Raw genomic sequence first — 20,145 nt, 5'->3', positions numbered from 1 at the left:
CAGCACAGGGGTGGGTCCTGCATGTGTGGGGACAGCCAAGAACTCAGCTCTGTGAGGAGCCGGAAGGCCTAGCCCCAGCAGCCACACTGGGCGTGGCGGCCATGTTGGCCGGGCTTCACTAGGCCTGCACTGGCTGTGCTCCGTCCTGAGGGAGTTTCAACTCTGCAGCAGTCACAAACCACCCCTGGCTCAGGCGGTACATGAGTTTCTCAGGGGAAGGAACTGGGGGAAGCATTCCTCTCCCTAGACCCGAAAACATGCTGGCTGCATGCTGACCAGGCTGTGGGCTGGCTGCTGCCATCAAGGTGCAGCTGGTGACCCCATGCAGGATCAGTAGCTCTTGTATTTTTCCTTTCAAACAGTTAATCTTGAGGAAAAAAATAAAATAAAAAAATGAATTTCAACGTCTGGAATATCAAGGAGATGCTCAGCACTCCCACAGCCTCTGGGTAAGTGCTGTGTGTTTTCACACCCATCACACTGCAGCCATCACAGCCCTTAAGCACAACAACCTCTCAGGAATTAAGATGATAAGGATGTTATAAATCCAAAAAGCTCCTTCCTTCCAGGTTAGAGCACCAAACAGTTTGGAGGTCTTGCACTGCCAACATAAAACATTCCTGGGACTGGCAACATTTTGGGTGTTTAAGAGCATTTACTCAAAAAACATTTTAGTGGGCCACTTACTTGAATTCAAGATGTATAAGCATTGCGGTGAGCAGCAGGATCACCTGGAATAGCAGGTGCCACCACCTTGTTCTTGTAGCTCCATATTTCTGGAATTTGTTGCAGAAACAGCCATAATTGCATGGTCACTGTACTGCCAAAGCTGGGAACAACTGCAGGAATGGCAAGAAATACGCCTAAAATTAATTTATGGTTAATTGTAGTCTGCTGAATTATGGCTAATTAACCTACTCTGTGATTCTGTTTCTGTCTACATTACTCTCAGCCTACTAAGTACTGTGATAGATTTACCATTGTAGGAATTTTAAAATTAACACTGGATGCTCTGATGAAAGCTGTTCTGTGCTTAAAGCAGAAATTTATTCAGGAAAGTCCTATGGCCTATCTTACGCAACATGTCTAATTAGATAAATTAAATGTTCTCTTCTTGCCTTGTGTAGAAGACAGATAAAATGAATCCCAATTTGCAATATCATTATACATTACGTAACTCTAAAATTATTCCAGATACTGCATTTATACACATGGCTGATTTTTTTTCCCCAGCAGAAGTCAAAGAGCAGCTATAACTCCACACGCCTACAATATACAATGAAACTACAAATATTATTTGTATCGAACATCTAGAGAACTAAAAAAAAACTTTTTTTCCAGCAGAGTATCAACCTTTGCATCACTTGGCTTAAAAACAGAGCCAGATTTATCCCTCGTTTAACTCTGGAAAAGCTAATTGATTAATTTCATCTTCTGATCCTCTGGTAGTTAAATAACCACTTATATAACTAACTGTTGTTCACATTCACAGTTTTAGTCATGGTGTCTCAGATGTGGCCTGATGTTACAATGATGATGGATGATAATGAAAACATGATAGCAGATTCCTTTCCCATTATAAAGGCACTTGTCGCATAGGTATGAATTAATTGAGTTTTGTGCAGATGCAGGGGCCAAAGGGGAGCCAATTCAGAGAACATCATGTTTATACCTGTCACGATTTAGCCTTTTTAAATATGCATTGCATCATTCTATTGTCTTCTTGGTACCTGCAGGCTTTGGTTGTTTTTTTTTTCCTCCTGCTTTTATTAAAAAAGCCTTCCCTTTTAACTAATGTAATAACACACAATCGAAACAGATGAGATTTTAACACCTGTTTAACACTTCACTTCTTTTTGCAAGTGAGTTGAGAGGGTCAAGTAGGGCATGAAACAATACTGACAATGAAGCTGAGCTTTTTGAGGGGTCAAAAGGAGAACTTAGAAGGTAAATTAACCTCTTCTAAAGGAAAAAAAGTTAGGAGTGTGTGCACAAAATTAAGATATAGGGAAAAGACGTTAACAACTTCTCCCAGCTCACTTCTCCTGGTACTAGATCCTTCTCTCGCTGCAGCAGGATATGATACACAGACTACGCAGTACTGCCTTCCAGAAAGCTTCCAAGATGAAACATAAAATCAGCACGTAGTATTGGCAGGGTATGCCTCAAAGTGTTAGTTCTTTGCACATTTGAGGAGAGGCGTTACTTTTGAGAGCAGCTGCTGCCAGGTCCATGAGCAACGCAGGACTCCAGTGACGGTAATGAGGCCATGACAGAGTTTCCGCAGAAGCCCAACACTGCTCTGCACCATTACTTCTTGCGCCTCCTTCTGACTGCATCCTGGAACAGACCGGGGACTTGGGGTTGGATTCATCATCCATCAGACACGCGTGTTCCTGTCTGCAACTGCTGGCAGCTTGAGAAATTGGATGGGGGAGCCAAAGTCCCCACTCTTCCTGTTCTTATAGGTGAATATTGGCATAATAGAGATCCTAGAGACCCATCAGAAGGAAGATTAGGAAGATTATCTAGTTGGACACTGGAATATCAAGATGCCAATTATTTGAGAAGGTAAGAAGAGGTCGGGATGATAAAGTGACAGCTGTGCCATGGAGAAAAACGAGAGTCAATTTAAGTGTACCAACAAACAACACGATTCTGGGGGACTGAAATGCCAGACACAATTAGGGAATGTGCCACATTAGAGCTGCACTGCTGACTGCCTGGCCAGAAGGGCGCAAGGAAGAAATCACAGGGGGTCTCAGCACAGTGGTTACAAAAGCAGCGATGCTTCAATTAGCCTTCTATTGATTGGGTAGTCACAGAGCTGAAAACAGATTTTCAGCACCATTAAGGCTTGCTCAGTGAGGAAACTCCCAGGGAAGAACTGCACCTTGCCTCAGTCCTGGGCTGGGCACAAGACCCTCGTTCACAGTATTACTCTTATTACTCTTGTAGTGCTGCCATTGAAGTGACAGTAATGAACTGCAGTCAGCATCTCTACGGGAGCAACGAGAGCCAAAAATCCACTACAGAAATGTTTGATTTCCAAAAAGACATTGATGTAGAAATAAAGGAGCTTGTTAAAAAGAAATCCAAAGGGGTGGCAGAAAAGGTTGTATGTTCACACGAGGCATAGAGATTATTCAGACCTCAAGCTGAGGCACAGAGCAAGTGCAGAGCAGCTATCAAAGCAGAGTGAGAAGGACCAGTACCAGACTGACACGGTTAAATGGAACTGTGAAGAAAACAAGAGGGCATCCTTTCAGAAATTAAAAGTGTAAAACTAGGAAGCCAATAGATTATGATTTAAAATTGAAGTTACCATAATTTTCTTGTTCCACATGAAAAGTGGTAACGTGCTAAAGGCATAACTACTAATAAACCAATGTCCAAAGGCATCAGGAGCAGAAAGCCTTCCATGGAGTGGGTAAGGCCAATATACGATGAAAATACTGAAGAGGAATATTAAATCCAAAAAAGATGCTATGACATGAAGCTTACTTTTGCCACTTATTCTCTACGACATATTTCTGCTTTGAGAAAAGACTTCCAAGCCTTCCATTCAATCCATTATTTCATTAAATTCCATTCCATATAGCAGAACCACAAATTCTGAAGTCACCTTAAGGTCCCAAAAATAGCAGAAATTAAAGGATATGGACAAGACAGTGACTGAGAGAGCAGCTCAAAAAAATCCTGAGCCTTACAGAACTGTGCAGGCCGGGAGACAGCTTCAGACTGGGGGACAAAAACTGTCTCCAGAGGTCTAATTCCTAATATGGCCAGGGATAAATGTGTAAGTAAACGCGGCTGTGCTGCAGCAATCTCTGCCTGCTGGCTCCTCGCTCAGGACAAAAGAGCCGACGTGGTTTCCAAGGTGAGGAATGTTTGGGTGGTATTGAATCACATTGGAATGAATAATGGAGTTCCTCATAGAAAGTAAAAATGACCTTGAAGAATTAAAGCAAGAGCAGAAGGACTTTGAGCCTGATACCTGGAAACTGGAGGCAGCGGCTGTAAGGGATCCTGTTGTGATTAGTGCATTGGGGCCACTGCCAAAATCTCTTTGTAGATATTCCTTTTAGGATAAAAATGCAGAAATGAAACAAATGATTTGCAGCAAGCAGGTCACTGAGTTCCAAAGGATAGAGAACAGAAAAATAATGTTATGCCTTGACACTCTCCAGCAGAGATGGTAAATGGCTGGGAGCTGAAATAGCAGCTAAACCTCCTTGATTTAAACTCCGCCAAGCCCCCAGATGCTAAAGTTCCTCCTCTGCAGCCAAGGCAAATGCTGATCCTCCCGTGTTTGATGAACACTTTGGCAGGCAGCAAGAAGTAACAACAAGAGCAGTGTGGCAGAGCTGGAGACAGTTCCTATAGATACAGACTAAAGCTATGAGGAAGAGCAGGGGAAAAGGAGCTCGCAGCACTTCAGTTGGATTTGTTGTGATGCAGTCCTGGCCACCAAATGAGGGGGGGCAGAAAAGGCAGGGAGATTTCTGGATAGAAAGTAGAGGGAAAGGAGCAGTACCACACTGATACTATTCAAGATTACTACCAGGAGAGAAAGGAAAGATCTCTTCAGGAAAGAGGCTTTACTGCACTTTAAATGCATCAGGAAGGCATGTGAGCTTCACCCACGTCGCTGTGGAAGAGGAGGGACACTGGCACAGGCTTGGAGCGGACGATGGGGCTAAATACAATCCCAGCAGCACCACAAATAAATGCTGCTTTGGAAACTGTTGAAGACTCTGTATGCTTTTCCAGCTGACTGTTAACATTTGGTGTTGAACCCAAACAACAGAATAAAAATTGCTTTTACAGACCAGTAAGGCCTAAGACAATTTACAGCTATGAAACTTGGCATGATGATGCTAGAAACATCTAGAGAACACAAGAAGAGAAGATTTACTGCTCGCTGCTTGTTTCTGTGTGTTGCATCTGACTGCTATTTTGGGGCAAGGAAGAACCTTTAACGAAAGGCGATATGTTTGCGTGTGGCCACGCTGAAGTATTTGGATGTGCTAACTGCAATTTGGGAACATGCAAGAACATACTCCAAAAAGATCCAACTTATCTTGAGGGACAAGGGGAGGAATTCCCACTGGTGACAAGGAAACTGAGACAGCAGAGACCCAGCTGACTCCCCAGCTATGCAGAGGGCTGCAGATTTTTTAGGTCATGCTCACATTACAGTAAATGTCGGAGCTGCCAATATCGCAATACCTTGTGCAAAGTTAGGTAGGAAGAAGAAACCGTTCCCATCGGTCAGCAGAGTACAGTTTAGCAATTTCGGAGCTGACATGATCTTGTGATGGTGCGTGCCTCACAAATCTAAATCTTTTCTTGCTTCAAATGCATGTGGCAGTGCTTTAGGAGTGTTCCTGGCACAAACACACGAACAAAACTGGGAATGGCTCATTTTAGCAGAAGGCTGAAAGTTCTCCCAAGATAAACTACTGCATCACCTAAGAGGGACTGCTAACCAGGATTAAATAGCTAGCATGCTTTCTTGCTGTTTATAAGGAAGGGTTTATATTTAGAGCAGATCACACATCCATGAAACTCAGGCATCCTGAAGGAAATGGTCAGGTGGTTGTCTGATTTCACCATCACAGGGAGCTCTGGGCCACGTGTGGCCAGGCTGATGCCTTGTCCAGATGGCCTCGTTAGTAAATTCATCACCAGCAGTGATGAGCAGGGGAGAAAGAGCTCCGCTGCCCAGGGGAGTGAGCATGCTCCAAGAGGCATCTGTTTCATCTCCCCCCATAGTTTGGAAAAAGTGTCATCGTTCCTAAACTGACCACCAAGAGAGCAGACTTGAAACAGAAAAATGAAGCTCCAGGGCTGCCAATAGCCTTCTTTGGTCATAGCATCAGTACAGAGCGAGACTGGGGAGTTGCATGGCTCAGAAAGTCCTCTGAGCTCCCCAGCACGTCAACACTAGAACTCTTTGTATTGGAATCCTGTAATTTAGACATTAGGTAATACAAAGGGACTGAGCAGAGGAGCAGGTTATGGGATGTGACATGCTCCAGTTGTACCAGACATTCTAAAAGGGGATTATGGAACTAAGTGCTTTAGTGTCAATGCATAAAGAGTATAAGAACCCTTCCTCAAACTAAGAAGGAGCTTTTTTGGCTAAAAGATGGCTGAGTTTAGAAAAACAGTGCAGGAGACATGACACTTACACTGCCAGCCAAAGTCCTGCAGCTCAGCATACACAGTGAGCTCAAAGCCAAAAGCATTAAGATGATATTGTCACTGACACTGCTATATGGAGGGGGCTGAGCAGACTCCCACTAAACACTCTCTCTGTTGTGCATATGATGTTTGGGCTCCTTCCAAAACTGGAGATTAACTGAAGACGTCACTGCTAATAAATGCTGGGGCGATCATCTTTTGTTAGAATCATGAATTACTCTGTTCTTTTCCTCCTCTGGTTATGTGATTTGATATGGAAGGAAAACCCTGCCTAAGAGCCTACATCATTAATTTTGATCTGTAATTCTCAGTTTGTTTACCGCTGTTTTGCCAGGCTTGATCAGAAGAAAGCCTTTGTGATTTATTAGCAAACACTTTGCTTTGAACCAATTCAGTTTGTTTCTTCCTTGACCCATTTCAGGATTTGTTATATGGTGAGATTTTTGTTCCTGTGGGCAGGCTGGGGTAAGGCATAGTGACACAGGTGGATGGAATAGAGCAATCTACCACTACACAGAATCAGCACCAAAGGCAGCAGCACATCTGAGTAGTGCACTGTTACATTTGAAATGTTTCTAACAACCCTATCTACACGTCCAGCCATACACTCCCTATTTGTTTGCTATTCATATTCACAAGCCTCTCTACCCCATTTCAGGTCAAACAAATTCTTTGCCCGGAGCAGCGCTCCGAGTGACTACTCAAGTCTGAGTGACTCCCAGCTGCTCTTCGGCTCCCAGTTCTGCCCAGAGAACGTGCAGGCAGCAGCACCGCTGGAGCTGGGCACACAACTGGGCCAGCACAACTCCCAGGACGTGAGTTTTGCTCCCTCATTCAATCCTGACCAGGCACACAGCCACCATCCAAAATTAGCAGTGAATACTGAAATAGGTGCTAACCTTTGCCAAACCCAGTTACCTCCTGATACAGTAAGAAGAGTATATATTTACAGCAACTAGACAAAACAGCAGCCTGGTTAGCTTAAAAAACCTCTCATTTATAATCAATCATCATTATTGAGATATATATTATTTTCATTGATTCTTTTTGATTACCAACTTGATGTGAAATTAGTCCCAGCTAAAGTCTTTAGCCCACCCCTAGCTGAGGTAGAATATATAATCTGTTCTTTGAATAATTCTGTGTTAATCATGACTAGCTTTCCACAAGAACAGCAGAGGTATTCAGTTCCACTGACAGAAGGTTACCTTGCAGTACTGTTGTTGCAGCAGATCCCTAAACACTTGTGGATGAAGAGCTTCTACACTCCAAATCTTCCTGTAGCACGCACGTGGCTTCTGATGTTACCAGCCTCACTAAAATAGCTCCTGCACCACTAGCAGATAGCACCAGATCCAAATAAAGGCACCTGGGAGCAAAGATTAGGAAAGAGCAGTCACGCCAGCTCCATAGCCCTAGGCAGCCATTCAGCCTCAGATCCTATCTGCAGTCCCCTGCACTTTGCTGAAGAGCTTGTCCTTTAACCATGTAGCTTTTCATCAGACACAGGAAAGAAAATTCACTCTTCAAGATGAAAGAGCATTGAAACGTGTGAAAAACTGAGTTACAGTCTGATGATGCTCAGCAGCAAAGGATGTCACCTAGCAGGAAATTCAATAGTATTTTCTTCAGATTAATGTACAGGGAGCTCCCTGAAATCATTTTATAGCCTGTGTTAAGCATACAGGGAAAAATATCTAAGCACCTGATTGCAATCAACTGAAAGGAGTCAGGATGAGGGAAAAGCCCAGTTTGAAGAAATTCAGGTTGGGTGTCTGTGCCACAGGGAGCCACGCAATCACAGAATCGTTAAGGTGGGAAAAACCACTAAAACCATCCAGTCCAACTGTCAACCCATCTAATGAGGTATACTAAGTGAGCAATAATCTCATGATATTTTTAATATTCTCATCCAATCTGTCACATCCAACCACTGTGAACCCTCCCTCTACAGAGTACTTGCACTCAAATGGTTCCTGCTATCTCACACTCTGATTTTTATACCTCAACATTTTTTCTTTCTTTTGTGCAACAGAGCGAGCCCAGTATTTTTACCAAATACCAAGCAAAACCACAGCTATTTGATGAAGAGACAAGAGAAAAAGGGTTGCTTAATTTCAGTGCAGGGAGAGGGAAAAGAGTCCTGGAAAATTTTGAAGTAAATAAGAACAAAATTAAGGACAAATATGATCGGTACGTAGCCATTGCAAACTTTCTGTGAAGTCTGTTATCACTCCCTGCAGCTCCTCTTAAAAGTTAGATATAGTATAGCCGCATATTTCTCCAGGAAAAAAAAAAAAAAGCACATTTTCAGGTCTTAGATAATCTCCCATTGCAAAGTGACAGAATAAGAGAATCAGGTTTATTTGCAGTGAGAGTTGTGTAACACTTCCAGCCATAAGCCACAAGGAACAGCAAAACTATAACCTGAATTTACCTTTGTCTTCTTTCTCTAATCAGCAGGGGTTTGTTGGTTTTTTCTCCTGTGTTGATTCTCTGTGAAAGCCTGTGGTTCTCAAAAATTTATAGACTATATTGGGACTGATCAAAGGGACTCCTGGTGAGACATTTACCTTCGAGACAGATGATGAGACTGCCAAGCATACTTGTGTGCAGATGAAGATGTGATGATTGTAACATAAACCTGCACAAATCTCTGTAATTTCACTTGCCTACAGGATTTTTACTTGTGTGTTTTTGATAACAGACAAGTGTAATTTGATGATGAGCCCTTTGTCAAGTATTAAGAATTAGATGTAGCCGTCAGTCCTCCAGGACTTTAAGGACTAAGCCAATATTTTCAATCTCAGAAATTAAAGATGGCAAGCTCCCCAGTGTACCCATAAATAATTCTTCATTCTGTACATTTTGTAAAGTAACATTCAAAGTGAAACACATTTTTGTTAAAAGCCTTTAATCAGATCAGACTGCACATCTTCTCTTTTCCAACAGGCACTATGATTCTGATGCTGCAAAATGTGATCTCTGGTGCTTACTGGAAAAGAGGATGATTTTTGTATTTGTAATTGAATTGCGAGGAGCAAACATGCTAAATAATGTTTAGACAAATCTTAGTTATCCTCTATTTCTTCTTTAAATTTATTTTGCTTCTTCCTATACTGCAGATGCATTCTCAGATTTGAAGCATGCTCACATCTTTACAAAGATGTATCATTTATCCATTTGTATCTCCTACACGTTTGATGATCAAAATGAACTTATTCTTTACATAAAGCTGGAACAAATCCAGGCACCCTGCCTACTTCCCACTGTTAAATTCTACCTGGTCTCCACCTTTTTGATTGCTGTCATTTGGATTACTAAATGATCGATTTTAAATGGCCCAAAACTCCAGAGAGGAAATAGGCTGTCACTTCGCTTAGCAACAGCCCGTGCATTTTGGTTTGATAGGTTAATCATGGATGTAGCCTGGTTCTTGATAGGCTCACTCCACTCCAAAGGAGTGATAACAGAAACCACAGGCGTAATCTCAGGAGAACAGGATTTGTGCTGTTTGTTCTTCCTTTGTCGATGCCGCAGCTTTTCCCTATTTTTCCCCCACAATCATTTTAGTCCAAATATAATACTCATGTATCTCAGCAACTGACATGTCACCTCCATCCAGACTGGGTCCTTTCGGGGCAAACAGCACAGCAATAGCACCCAGCAGCCAACATGCTGCTGTGCAAACGTGCCTGGAACTTCCAGGAGAGGCAGACATGCTGGGCCAGGATTGGGGAGCTAAAATAATATGTATATGCATGTGTGTGATGTGTGTGTGTATCTATACATATGGACACTTTTTTACTGTGATATTTTCAATCCCTGACTAATTCAGTAACTTACAATGCCTGCTTTATACTTGCTGTATTTATGGCTTTTTTAGTGATTTTTTTTTTTCCATTTTAGAGAAGCGTTAAGCACCTTCATTTCCAGCATCAATGACAGGCTTCAAGAGGTAAGTTAATTCAAATTCAGAGCCCAGGAGAAGGAAGAATTAGAAATGCTACACAACATTCTTCTTCTCTCACTTTCTTTGCTGACATTTGACTTAGTGTACTGTTTGCTGTGAGCACACAAATACTTTAGATCAACAAATGTCAATGCTTTTTTGCACATGCCATGCTCTTTGTGGCCAATCCTTAGGGTTACAGGCCTTAGGGCCTTATCTCAGAGTCAGCAATGGAATTTCTCAGGGGTTTAAGGGCAAGAACAGGCTGTAATGGCTGTCTGCAAATACAAAGGTTTCTTTCCTTCTGCCTGAAGACAGTAGCCTGCTCCCAGGAATAAGTAATACAGTGTGGTCTCACAGCCTGAAGGCAAAAGTCTCTTCTCCCCTCTGCTTTCTATAAATAATTTAACTACTACCATAATTATTGGGGTTTTTAAGCAGATTAATATCTACATTGCAAAATAATTTAAGACTTCTGCAACCCTCCGTTTGTCTTTTGAGCCATTCCAAGTTTCTTTTGGGGTTGCAGCCAATAGACAGTCAAACTGTTTGAAGTAACAGATAACTACCCACTTTTCTGTGGCATTTAAGGATGTGTTTCTGCAAACAAATAAAAGACAACATATAATTTTCTCACTTACCTTCACTTTTGCAGCTGCAAGCACACTTGGACAAGTTTGAAGAAGCGTTCAGTTCAAGAAACAAATCCATTTCTGTTCACCTGGACACCATTTCTATGACACGTGAGTCCTTTTGATGCATCTGTTAACAGCAGAGGGCACAGTCAAACTGCTGAATACCTCCAAGCTGGGCTGAAATAGGCGGCTCATGCCACTCACAGCTGTGCCTCCTTAGGGTCAAGAGCAAATGAAGACATAGTTGCAGCTGGGGCTTGGGTTTTTTTTTTTGTTTTCTATTCTTGTTACATTTACCTTTTCTCTGCTCCCGTGTGCCAAAGAGCTTAGGTGCTGTATGGTCAGATGCTATATGTACGTGGATAAATGTGCCTCTATGGTTTTGTGTTCTGATCAGTCATTTTTAGGATATATCTGATACACTAATGAAGTACTCAGTAAAAAATAGTGGTTTTACTTATACCCGGTGTTTCTGCTTCCAAGCTTTCTCAAGTTTTCACTGTAGTTTGAAGTTTTCCCTCTCTGGTGCTATTCTTCTTAGGTGAAAAGCAAGTAATGAGTTAGTTACACATGACGAAAGGACAACCTCCCAGAAAAGCCAATAATATGAATACCTGTGAACAGCAGTGGCTCTAAGTGGCTAGTCGCAGCAGTCTTTATTGAGAGAGAGTGCTTCAGAAAAATTGTTTCTAATTTGGCTTAGATCTGAGCTTTTGAGAGTGCAGTAATTTTTAATTCTGCACTTATTTTTTATCAACACCGTGTCAGGACTCTGCTCTGTGCAAGAGCAAGGAACTGGCTTCAGAACGTGTACGAACTGTGTGCTGTACCTTGTGAGTTCAACGGAAAAGACCTCCACAAAAGCACTAGAATATTAACTGAGCAGCAAAATGTGGCTTCCAAGACGCACAGCTTTGACAGATACCCTTTAAGTCAACACAGCCCTCTCAAGCAAGAGGAATGGAGTCTGATGCATTTTTTCACGAGGCCGCGGTAGTGTGTGTGTTCAAAATACCAACCTTGTTATAGTAAGAACATTCCCTTGCTGCACTTGGCAAGTGCTCTTAGTGGGACCTCAATGTAAGCAAGAATACGTCTGCTTTGGCCAGCAGAGCAAGCTCCATACTCTGCATTTGCCCACCCCCTAGTTACTTCAGTGTCTCAGCTTGTCCACTCCGAGGCAGGACTTTGCCTAATTTCATATACCTCTTGTGCAGAAATTGTTGTCATGGCACTGAAAATTAAATCCATTGTTCACGATTCCCCCTCGTCCTTCTCTGCCATTTGCTCATCTGCCCTGTTTCTTCGTAACCATTTTAAATAAATGTGCCTTGAATGAAATGAGAAACCTCCCAGAGGTGCCTGCTGCTAGATTTTCAAAGCAATTGAAAAGAAAAATTGGCACTTTCCATAATGTATCGTGCTGCAGAATGTTGAATATATAATGAAAATCATCACACACTCCACAGCGTTGTTCTTTTTATATTTCTGGGAGGTTCATCTGTCACTGGTTAATTGCTGATAAACACTGCCATTTCACTGGTGTCACAGTGATGGATAATTAAGTTCCCACCACATAAATACCCACACTTGTGCCTTGAAAAGATTCCAGCTGAGGTAATTCCTTCAAAAAGGCCGTCTAAAATTCCTCAACTCAGATGACAAAGAACTAAATTCAGAGCCAATAAAGCACTGAATGGCAGCGGGTGGTGATGCAGTACTGTGGGATGTGGGTGACATGGCAGAGGTGTTAAGCAATCAGTGGCGGAGGATTTGACACCACGAGCTGAATGCAGAAGATGACAAGGCTCTCTTCAAAGACACAAGTTGTACACCAGGGCATTCAAACAACACTGCAAAGCGAAGAAAGTATCACTTGAAATCACTTGAAAGTCTGTTCTCATTAGAAGCATTTCAGAAGTGGCACAGGCCTCGTTTGCAGCAGCGAGCAGCACGTACATTTGGCAAAGCCTACATAGCCACTGTGTGAGGAGAAAACAGAAAATATTTTTCAGAATATACTTCCAAATGCTGTTGTGCTGGCACGCTCTTTGCAATAAGATAAGAACTGTTCTCTTTTGTGCATTTGTTCATATGTGCATGCACACAGCGGACAGAGCTGTGTCTGGCACCATCGATGAGACAGCATTTGCCTGAGCTGCTTTCACAGAAGCACAGCTGCTCTGCTCCTTGCACACATCTCAGCGTGCTGTGCACTGGGATGTAAAGTGGAAAGCAGACCGGTGTTCTCAGTCCTGCTTTGTAAAGAGTTTCTCTGGTTGACTTGCTAGCTCACCGTTTGCTCGCTCTTTCTGGTTTCAGCTGCTGTATCTCATTTCTTTTTTATTTTCCTCATTTTCATGTATACGCTCACATTTATAGCAAAGCTCTCTTTGATATATATATACAAATCCTTATATTCGCAGCCCAGCTCTCTCTGAACTGTCTTGCTTTTCTGATATCTAGCAGTTCCAGCTGCCACAACTCACAACAGCCGTATCCTCTGCAACGCTTCCTAGCAAACGAAGAGTGTGTTCCCAGCAAGCACGCTGCTGACAATACTCTATCAGCAAAGATGGCAAATCACGTGCAATATTTCCCTTACAGAGGTACGAGCCGATGTAATTCTCTGACAAAGCCCAGCACTGGGCAGCAGGGTGGGCTTGCTGGGTGGGCTCACCTCCCGCCCGCCCTGAGGACCTGCAGCTTTCTCTCTCCCGACAGATATGACATTCCTTATGTTACTAATGTAAACCAGCACCATTCAAAGACAGCAAACCCAACCATAGCGACCTTCCAGGTTGGAAAAAGCTGTTTTGCTTGGAGTGAAATACCTGAAGAGAGGCACAAGCCTGTGCATAATCCACTCATTAACCGAGTAAAGATTTTTCCTCTGCGATTGAGTTATTCAATAACCATTCACTGCAGGGTTTATTTGAAGAAGACTTTCTCTGAGGCAGCTGTTCTTGATCATTTTCAAAGCCGAGAGGTTTGACTAGCAGGGTCCTTGATCCGATCTACCTCAGCCATCTCAAAGCCTTTCTTTTCACAGTGTAGATCAACACCCATTTCTGTGGTGTTTAATAATGTTTGACAAGTCTGAACGCTCCTTGGTGTAGAAGGTGGCGAGGAAGGAGTGTGCCCCTCCTCTGTACTGAGGTTTTTCTGCAGAACACTCCTACACATACGAATGGAGCACGTTCAAAAGGCTGCTGGGAGCCTGCCCACAGCATGCTGTGCTGAGTCAAACGTATGTGCAGATCACAAGCCCGGAGGATGCAACTCTATTTTTAATCCGAGGACACCATGTTGAAGAAGAACAGATAGACAGGGGAAATCAGAAAGCTTTAAAGATGATTCAGAATTAAAATAAAGCATGTGGGAAAGAGCAGCAATCCAGAGTAAGCCTTCCTTGTGCACAGCTGGAATGGGGTGGAGTGATGTGAGGGGCCTTCCTCCCCTCAGTGGGGCTGCAGGCCTGCAGGGCGCCGGCAGCCTCCCCCAAAACATAATGCAGGTAACATTAGGTGCAACCAAGGAGTTAACTTGTCCCCTCCTGCCACCACTCTCCAGTGCCTTTATGCACCTCACAGTTTTTCTCAGCTTTCTTCATATGACATGATGATTTCCAATGGAAAGCTTTGTTTGAACCTACACAAAGGCCACTGCGTTGCCTTTGTCTCACAAGTCACCTCTCTTATCATCAGGCATTGCATTAGTCAGGCACAATCTGCCTTTCATGAAGCCTTGTTCCGATTTGTTCCATTTTCCTCCATATCTTTCATTGCTCTTTGCTTTAAGGTCTAGTTAAAAACTTGGGCAGTGTGAGAACAAACCCGCCAGCCCGTAATTGCTCACGTCTCTTTCTTTTCTCCTTTCCCAGATGTACCTTTTCAAAAGTCCCTGGTTTTACACAGAATGCATCTACGATCCTTTCTGCTTGTCTCTCCCTAATAGTTTTTAACTCTGGCCAATTCCATCGCAGGTTTGACAGAAGGGCAGAGCTCACTGAGATAATTAAGTCCCCACAAGCTTAATGAAAATAGCAGGGCAGGAGGAGAAGTGATGCCAAGCACTGCAGCGGGGGAGCAGCATCCCTGGGGTGAGAGGAGCTGCCCTGAGGAGCTGAGATAAATCCTCCACGTGCAGGAGCCCCCTCAGCAGGGCTCTCAGCTCTGCAGACAGCGCAGTCAATCAAACATATTGGATCTGCAGGAAAAGAGGATTAATTAACTGCAGAGCTCTTGCAGCCACTTGTTGGAACATCGCTCCACACAGGTCTTCCTCTCGGGCACACAGTGGCATTCCAGGACTCCTGAGTTTCGGTTATCCCACACAGCTGGCTTGGGAATGCTTTGTTGAAGGAGTGCCTGCATCCTGCTTTGGGACAAGCAGTGAGTGCTCTGCCCCAGCCACGCACCCACACCTTCCTGTCCAGTTCAAAGGGAAGAGCAGACGTGGCTAGGGAGCCACGCCTCAAAGCCTTTCTTTTTCTCTGCTTCATCATTTATGGTTTTAAAGGAAGATTTCAGGTTGGGTATTAGGAAGAATTCCTTCTCAGAAAGAGCAGTCAGGCACTGGGACAGGGTACACAGGGAGCAGTGGAGTCACCATCCCTGGAGGGGTTCAAGGAAAGGGGAGGTGTGATACCTAGGGACGTGGTCAGTGAGTGGTGGGTGGTGGGTGAACAGTTGGACTGGATGATAGTGGTCTTTTCCAACCCTATCACTCTATGATTCTGTAAGATTGGTAAGCATTTTCCCCCTCCTTGTGAACTGAAAACCTGGCATACCATGGTACCTTTCCCAGTGCAACCTTTGTTCACCTCAGCCTTCCCTGCGCTGAGCTAGCCAAGTGTTCATGTAGCCTTTCATCTCCAGCTGCCATATTGATAGAGCACAGTGGTTTGGCCTGTACTCAGCATCTTATAAATTCCAAGTGCTTTGCATTAAGCATGTACCCCATTGTTCATTGTTTGGTGCTTGGGGAGAGCTCAGCTGTGGTTGCACAGCACAGTGAAGAATTTCATGCCAAGCCATGGCGGAAGTTGCGATAGTACGTACTGAAAGTGCTTTATTCACATTTAGAAATGAAAGACCAAATGTGTTTTTTATTGATTTGCCTGTTTAGTGCAAGATGCTCTCCAAAGTCACAGTGACGCGGTGCTGAAAGCCCTGGCAGATAAAAGCCAAATGGAGCAGGCACTGCTGGAGATGGAGAGGAGACTGGCGGCCGTAAGTGGGGAAATTAATCTTTTATTCTGAATCTTCATTCCGAATTTCTCCAATTTCTTCAGAATATTAACTGAATATTAAATTGTCTTCAGACAGAGGATTACAAAGTAGACGGTTCCTATTGCAATGAATGGGGAAAGCATATTAAAATGCAAATTCTGGACCACTGATGCTCACCCAGGAGCCTGTACACAGTGCTGTCAGCGCTGATGGAATCCTGGTGGAAGAGAAGGGAGCCCAACAGTGCCCTGTGGTGGCAGGCACACGGTGAAGCACTGCTTTCTTGCTCTGGCACATGCCTTTGCTGGAGGAGGTGGTGCAGTGCATGCCCAGTTTTGGGTCACAATAAATAAGTTTTGCGTAGAGTGATACAAATTGCTAAGATTGGGTCGATACCCAACTTAAGGCTTCTCACTGATGCACAGTACCAAAGTTTCTTCTTTGAATCCTATGATCAGACTTCATAATGCATTGTTTACTGCTTCTTCTCACTGCTCCCCCAGAAAGATGTGGAGATTTTGGACATGAAATCCAGTGTTCAGCAGCTGAAAGAGGGTCTGGAGTCACTGCCAGCTCAGCTCGGTGACCACCACCTGAAGCTGTGTGAAGAATTACGCTCCCTAAAGCTGCCCAGTGCCTTGGCTGAGCTGCAGACCTTCATGTCCAGTGCCAGAGTCCCCCCCAGGATGGTGGATAACTCCTCGCAGACCTCCCCTGGCACATGCCAGGACGCGTGCTGGCCGTGCTGCCATGGTATGGGGGGCTGCAGCTGCTTGGGTCTGTCCGACACGGGGAAGCAGCACGGAGTCACTGGGGATGAGACACCTCAGGATGGCCTCAATATGGCTTCTGGAAGCAAAGTCAGCCCCGTTGCTACAGCCGTGTGTGGCAGGGAGGTAGAATCTGCTTTGATAGCACAGAGCTGCTCTCACCGTGCGTGTGTGTGCAGTGCTAACAGCCAGTTTCTGAGGGATGGCTGGAAGAAGCACATTCCCGTGCTGCAGGAGATATCCCCAGTCACTCCTCTGAGGAAGGCATTCCACAGAGGCACCACAGGATTTAAACCCGTGACACCATCACAGCAGAGGCAGCCTCAAGTGTGCCATCAATTTGTGCAAAGCAACATGTCTGGGCAAAGAGATGGGAACTCGTCCACAGATCATGAGCTGGAGAACATAGCCACAGGGAACAAGGTAAAGCAGAAGTCAGGAAGGACTCCCTGGAATAAAGCAACGGGGAAGAAGAAAACATACTCCAGCAAGAGAAAAGGAGAGCTTGCCAGATGTGCTGATGGCGGGCTGAAGCAAGTAAGAGCCAACAGGATTATTGGGCTGGGAAGCACCAGGAAAAATTGCTTTCCCAGATACACAGTGGCTCTCAGTTTAGCAAGCTCTAACCCTATTTCCACAGCCCCCCATCAGCAGATGCTCAGCAGCACTCAGCCCGGGCTGACAAGGAGCACCCTGCCTGCACCGTGCTCCAATAAAAGCATGCACCAACTTGCAGACCAAAGAAAGAGAAGTTTGGAAAGCAAAAAAAGAGTGATTGTCTACAGTGCGAGAAGGGATTTCTGGGACTCCTCTCCCCAGGAGAGTTTGTTCTCCCTCTGCAGGATGACAGCTGAGAACCAGGCGAGCTGCACCACCCCACAACCCAGCAATGTGCAGGGCACTGAATGTAGGTCCTTAGTTTTTGATAGCGATTATTCAGATTGAGGGGTGCTGTTTTCAGAGCCTTCAGCGCAGATGTGGACGTCTCTGTTGCCGTTTATCCCTCCTGTTTAGTGTCCTGCATCTGCTGTTGCAGGCTCCCCCACAGGAGCCACCAGGAGGTGAGCTCCTGTTGGGACCGCTGAGAAGGGCTGAGCACTCCTGCATGCACACAGCCTCTGGAGAGCAGGCAGGGCTCCTGCCTGGCGCCCGAGCGTGTCCCTGCCTGCTCCAATCCATCCTCGGGGACAGCGTGGGATCTGAAGCTTGGAAAGCTGCGTGGGTCTGCGTTATTTTACCCCCACCAGAAGTGCCCCGGGCTCCGCTCACTGTTGTGTTCACACAGCAGAGAAGTGCCTGCACTTGGCTGAGACTTTCAGCCCAGCTTTTCAGCTGGATACCTCTACTAACATCTTTGTAGCTGCAGGCTTTCACCCCGCTCTTACTCATGGTCTCTTACTCGTGTTTTGGTTTGTGTGTCTGAAAGTTCCGACTTTTGTCTGCCTAGGAAGTAGGGGTCTTTTTCTGCCTGATTTTGGTAAGGTTAACATTTGCCCCAAGAACTGTTTTTGAGCTTTGAGTGGATATTTTTGAGGGCTGAGCTGAGGAAAGTGAAATCCCAGCAACCCAGTGCACCGACTGCTGTGCCACGTCTCCCTTGAGGCTGAACTTTCTTTGTTTCAGAAATTTCAGGACGTTGTTTAGTTTGTATCACAGCTGTCTCATGTCTCTCCTCGTGAATAAAGACGTATCCATCACAAACTTCCCAAGGATGGCTCTCAGACAGGAGCCCAAAGAAGCAACGTCGAAATTCAACAGCTTCAGTAACTGATGGATATTTCTCATCTTTTAGATGTAGCTCTCTGGTTCAGGCACACACATTTTGAGTGGGAAGGGACCACCTGACCACCAGCCTGGCATCAATCCCAGCTTGAGCCCTCGGCAGCCCCAGGAGCAAGCGGAGCAGATCTATCTGCTGGGTCTCCAGCCGTGGTCTGTTTCCACTGCTTCCAATGTTTTTGCCCTTTTGATCTTTGATCTGAGCTGCTGCTGGCGAAAGAGGCGTTTCAGTATTGACAGAAGCGGCCTATTGCCGTGAACCCACATGGCACAGCGCTCTCCTCCCGCAGGGGAAGGCTGCGATCGTTTGCCCAGATTTAATAAACCCGTTGTTTCTTTGCAAATGTCTCATTTCTCGGTACTGGGTTTTTTTCAGGAGAGGAGGGATCCCGTTTCAGCAGGTGAACAGACAGCGTGACAGCCGTACACTGCCCCTCTTCCCTCTGCATTGTCCTTCTGCAGCTGCTCTCCCCAGAGTGCAGCCATTGGCAGCGGGTGAAACGCGCTGTGAGGAGCTGAGGTTCTCAGTGCGTTCTGTGGGGAGGAGGGCTTGGTGCTGTCCATCCCGCACTGCTGCCAGCCCGGCATGGCTGAGCTCGGAGGGTCCTCTGCTACACCCAAAGGACGGGGTAACCCTGGGCCTCGGTGCGGCAGGGGTTGTGCCGGGGACCCCACGGGCACGGAGGGGCCATGAGCAGCGTTCTGGGTGCAGGGCAGAGAGCGGCGGGGCTGGCAGAGCTGGCCGCCTCTGTGGGGACGTGGGGGTGACGCGTTGGGGGTGCGGCGGCAGCCAGGTGGCACGGGACACAGACACGCACACGCGGTGCGGAGATGGCCCACGTCAGCTCATCTGCCCCTGAGTCACTGAGCGGAGGAGGAGAGCGGCGGCGGCCGCGGGAGCTGCGCGGAGCCGGAGGAGCCCCAGCGGCTGAGATAGGGGGTGGTGTGCGGGGCTCCATCCCGCAGCCCGCCCCGCGCGCAGGGAGGGCCGGCACTGCCCCGCTCCCCCCGCAGCCCCTCCGCCGCTAATCCCGGGATCAGCCGCCCGCCTGCTGCCTTTGTGGGGCCGGCATTGCCCAAATTCCCCGGCCCCGCGCTCGGCGCGGCGGTGCTGCAGTGACGGCGGGCGGAGGGTGCCGGTGCCACCCCTCGACCCCCGGGGACACCTGCACGGTGACACTGCCCCACGGTTGCGGGGGGCCGGGACGTAGCATCGCCCCCCAGATTCGGGTACCACCAGCACAAGGGCTGCGCTCGCCGCCTGTCCTCTCGAGCATCCCCTTATGGAGACCCATCCCTGCCCCGCCGCACCGCACCGCACCGCCCCTCCCGCCCCAGTGCCGGGCGGGTTCCCGGTGCGGGTGCCCGCGGCTCGGAGCGGCGCGTGACCGCCTGCCGCCGCCTCCCGCTCCGCCGCAGAGCCCGGCCCGCACCGGCAGCGGAGCGGCAGCGGCAGGTTAGCGGGAGCTGCGGCGGTACCGGCTCCGGGGCCTCCCCGGGCTGCGGCGGGCGGCGGGAGGCAGCCAGGGACGCGGCAAGGTGAACGGAGCGCGGCGGAGAGGGGC

General features: G+C 46.4%; 1 protein-coding gene across 1 annotated transcript; it reads left to right on the top strand.

Annotated features, from left to right (window-relative positions):
- Positions 1-393: 393 nt before the first annotated feature.
- Positions 394-17,746, top strand: IHO1 (interactor of HORMAD1 1). Its single transcript, XM_065749422.1, has 7 exons — positions 394-449; positions 6,869-7,025; positions 8,246-8,403; positions 10,120-10,168; positions 10,818-10,905; positions 15,928-16,031; positions 16,535-17,746. The coding sequence occupies exons 1-7, from the start codon at positions 394-396 to the stop codon at positions 17,744-17,746; spliced, it is 1,824 nt and encodes a 607-aa protein (XP_065605494.1).
- Positions 17,747-20,145: the final 2,399 nt, after the last annotated feature.

The sequence above is a fragment of the Cyrtonyx montezumae genome, unplaced genomic scaffold (genome assembly GCF_038088225.1).
Source record: "Cyrtonyx montezumae isolate F1298 unplaced genomic scaffold, pur_monq_1.0 scaffold_6, whole genome shotgun sequence".
Taxonomy (NCBI): domain Eukaryota; kingdom Metazoa; phylum Chordata; class Aves; order Galliformes; family Odontophoridae; genus Cyrtonyx; species Cyrtonyx montezumae.
The sequence above is the reverse complement of the archived record's forward strand: the minus strand, read 5'-3'. Positions and strand labels throughout refer to the sequence as shown.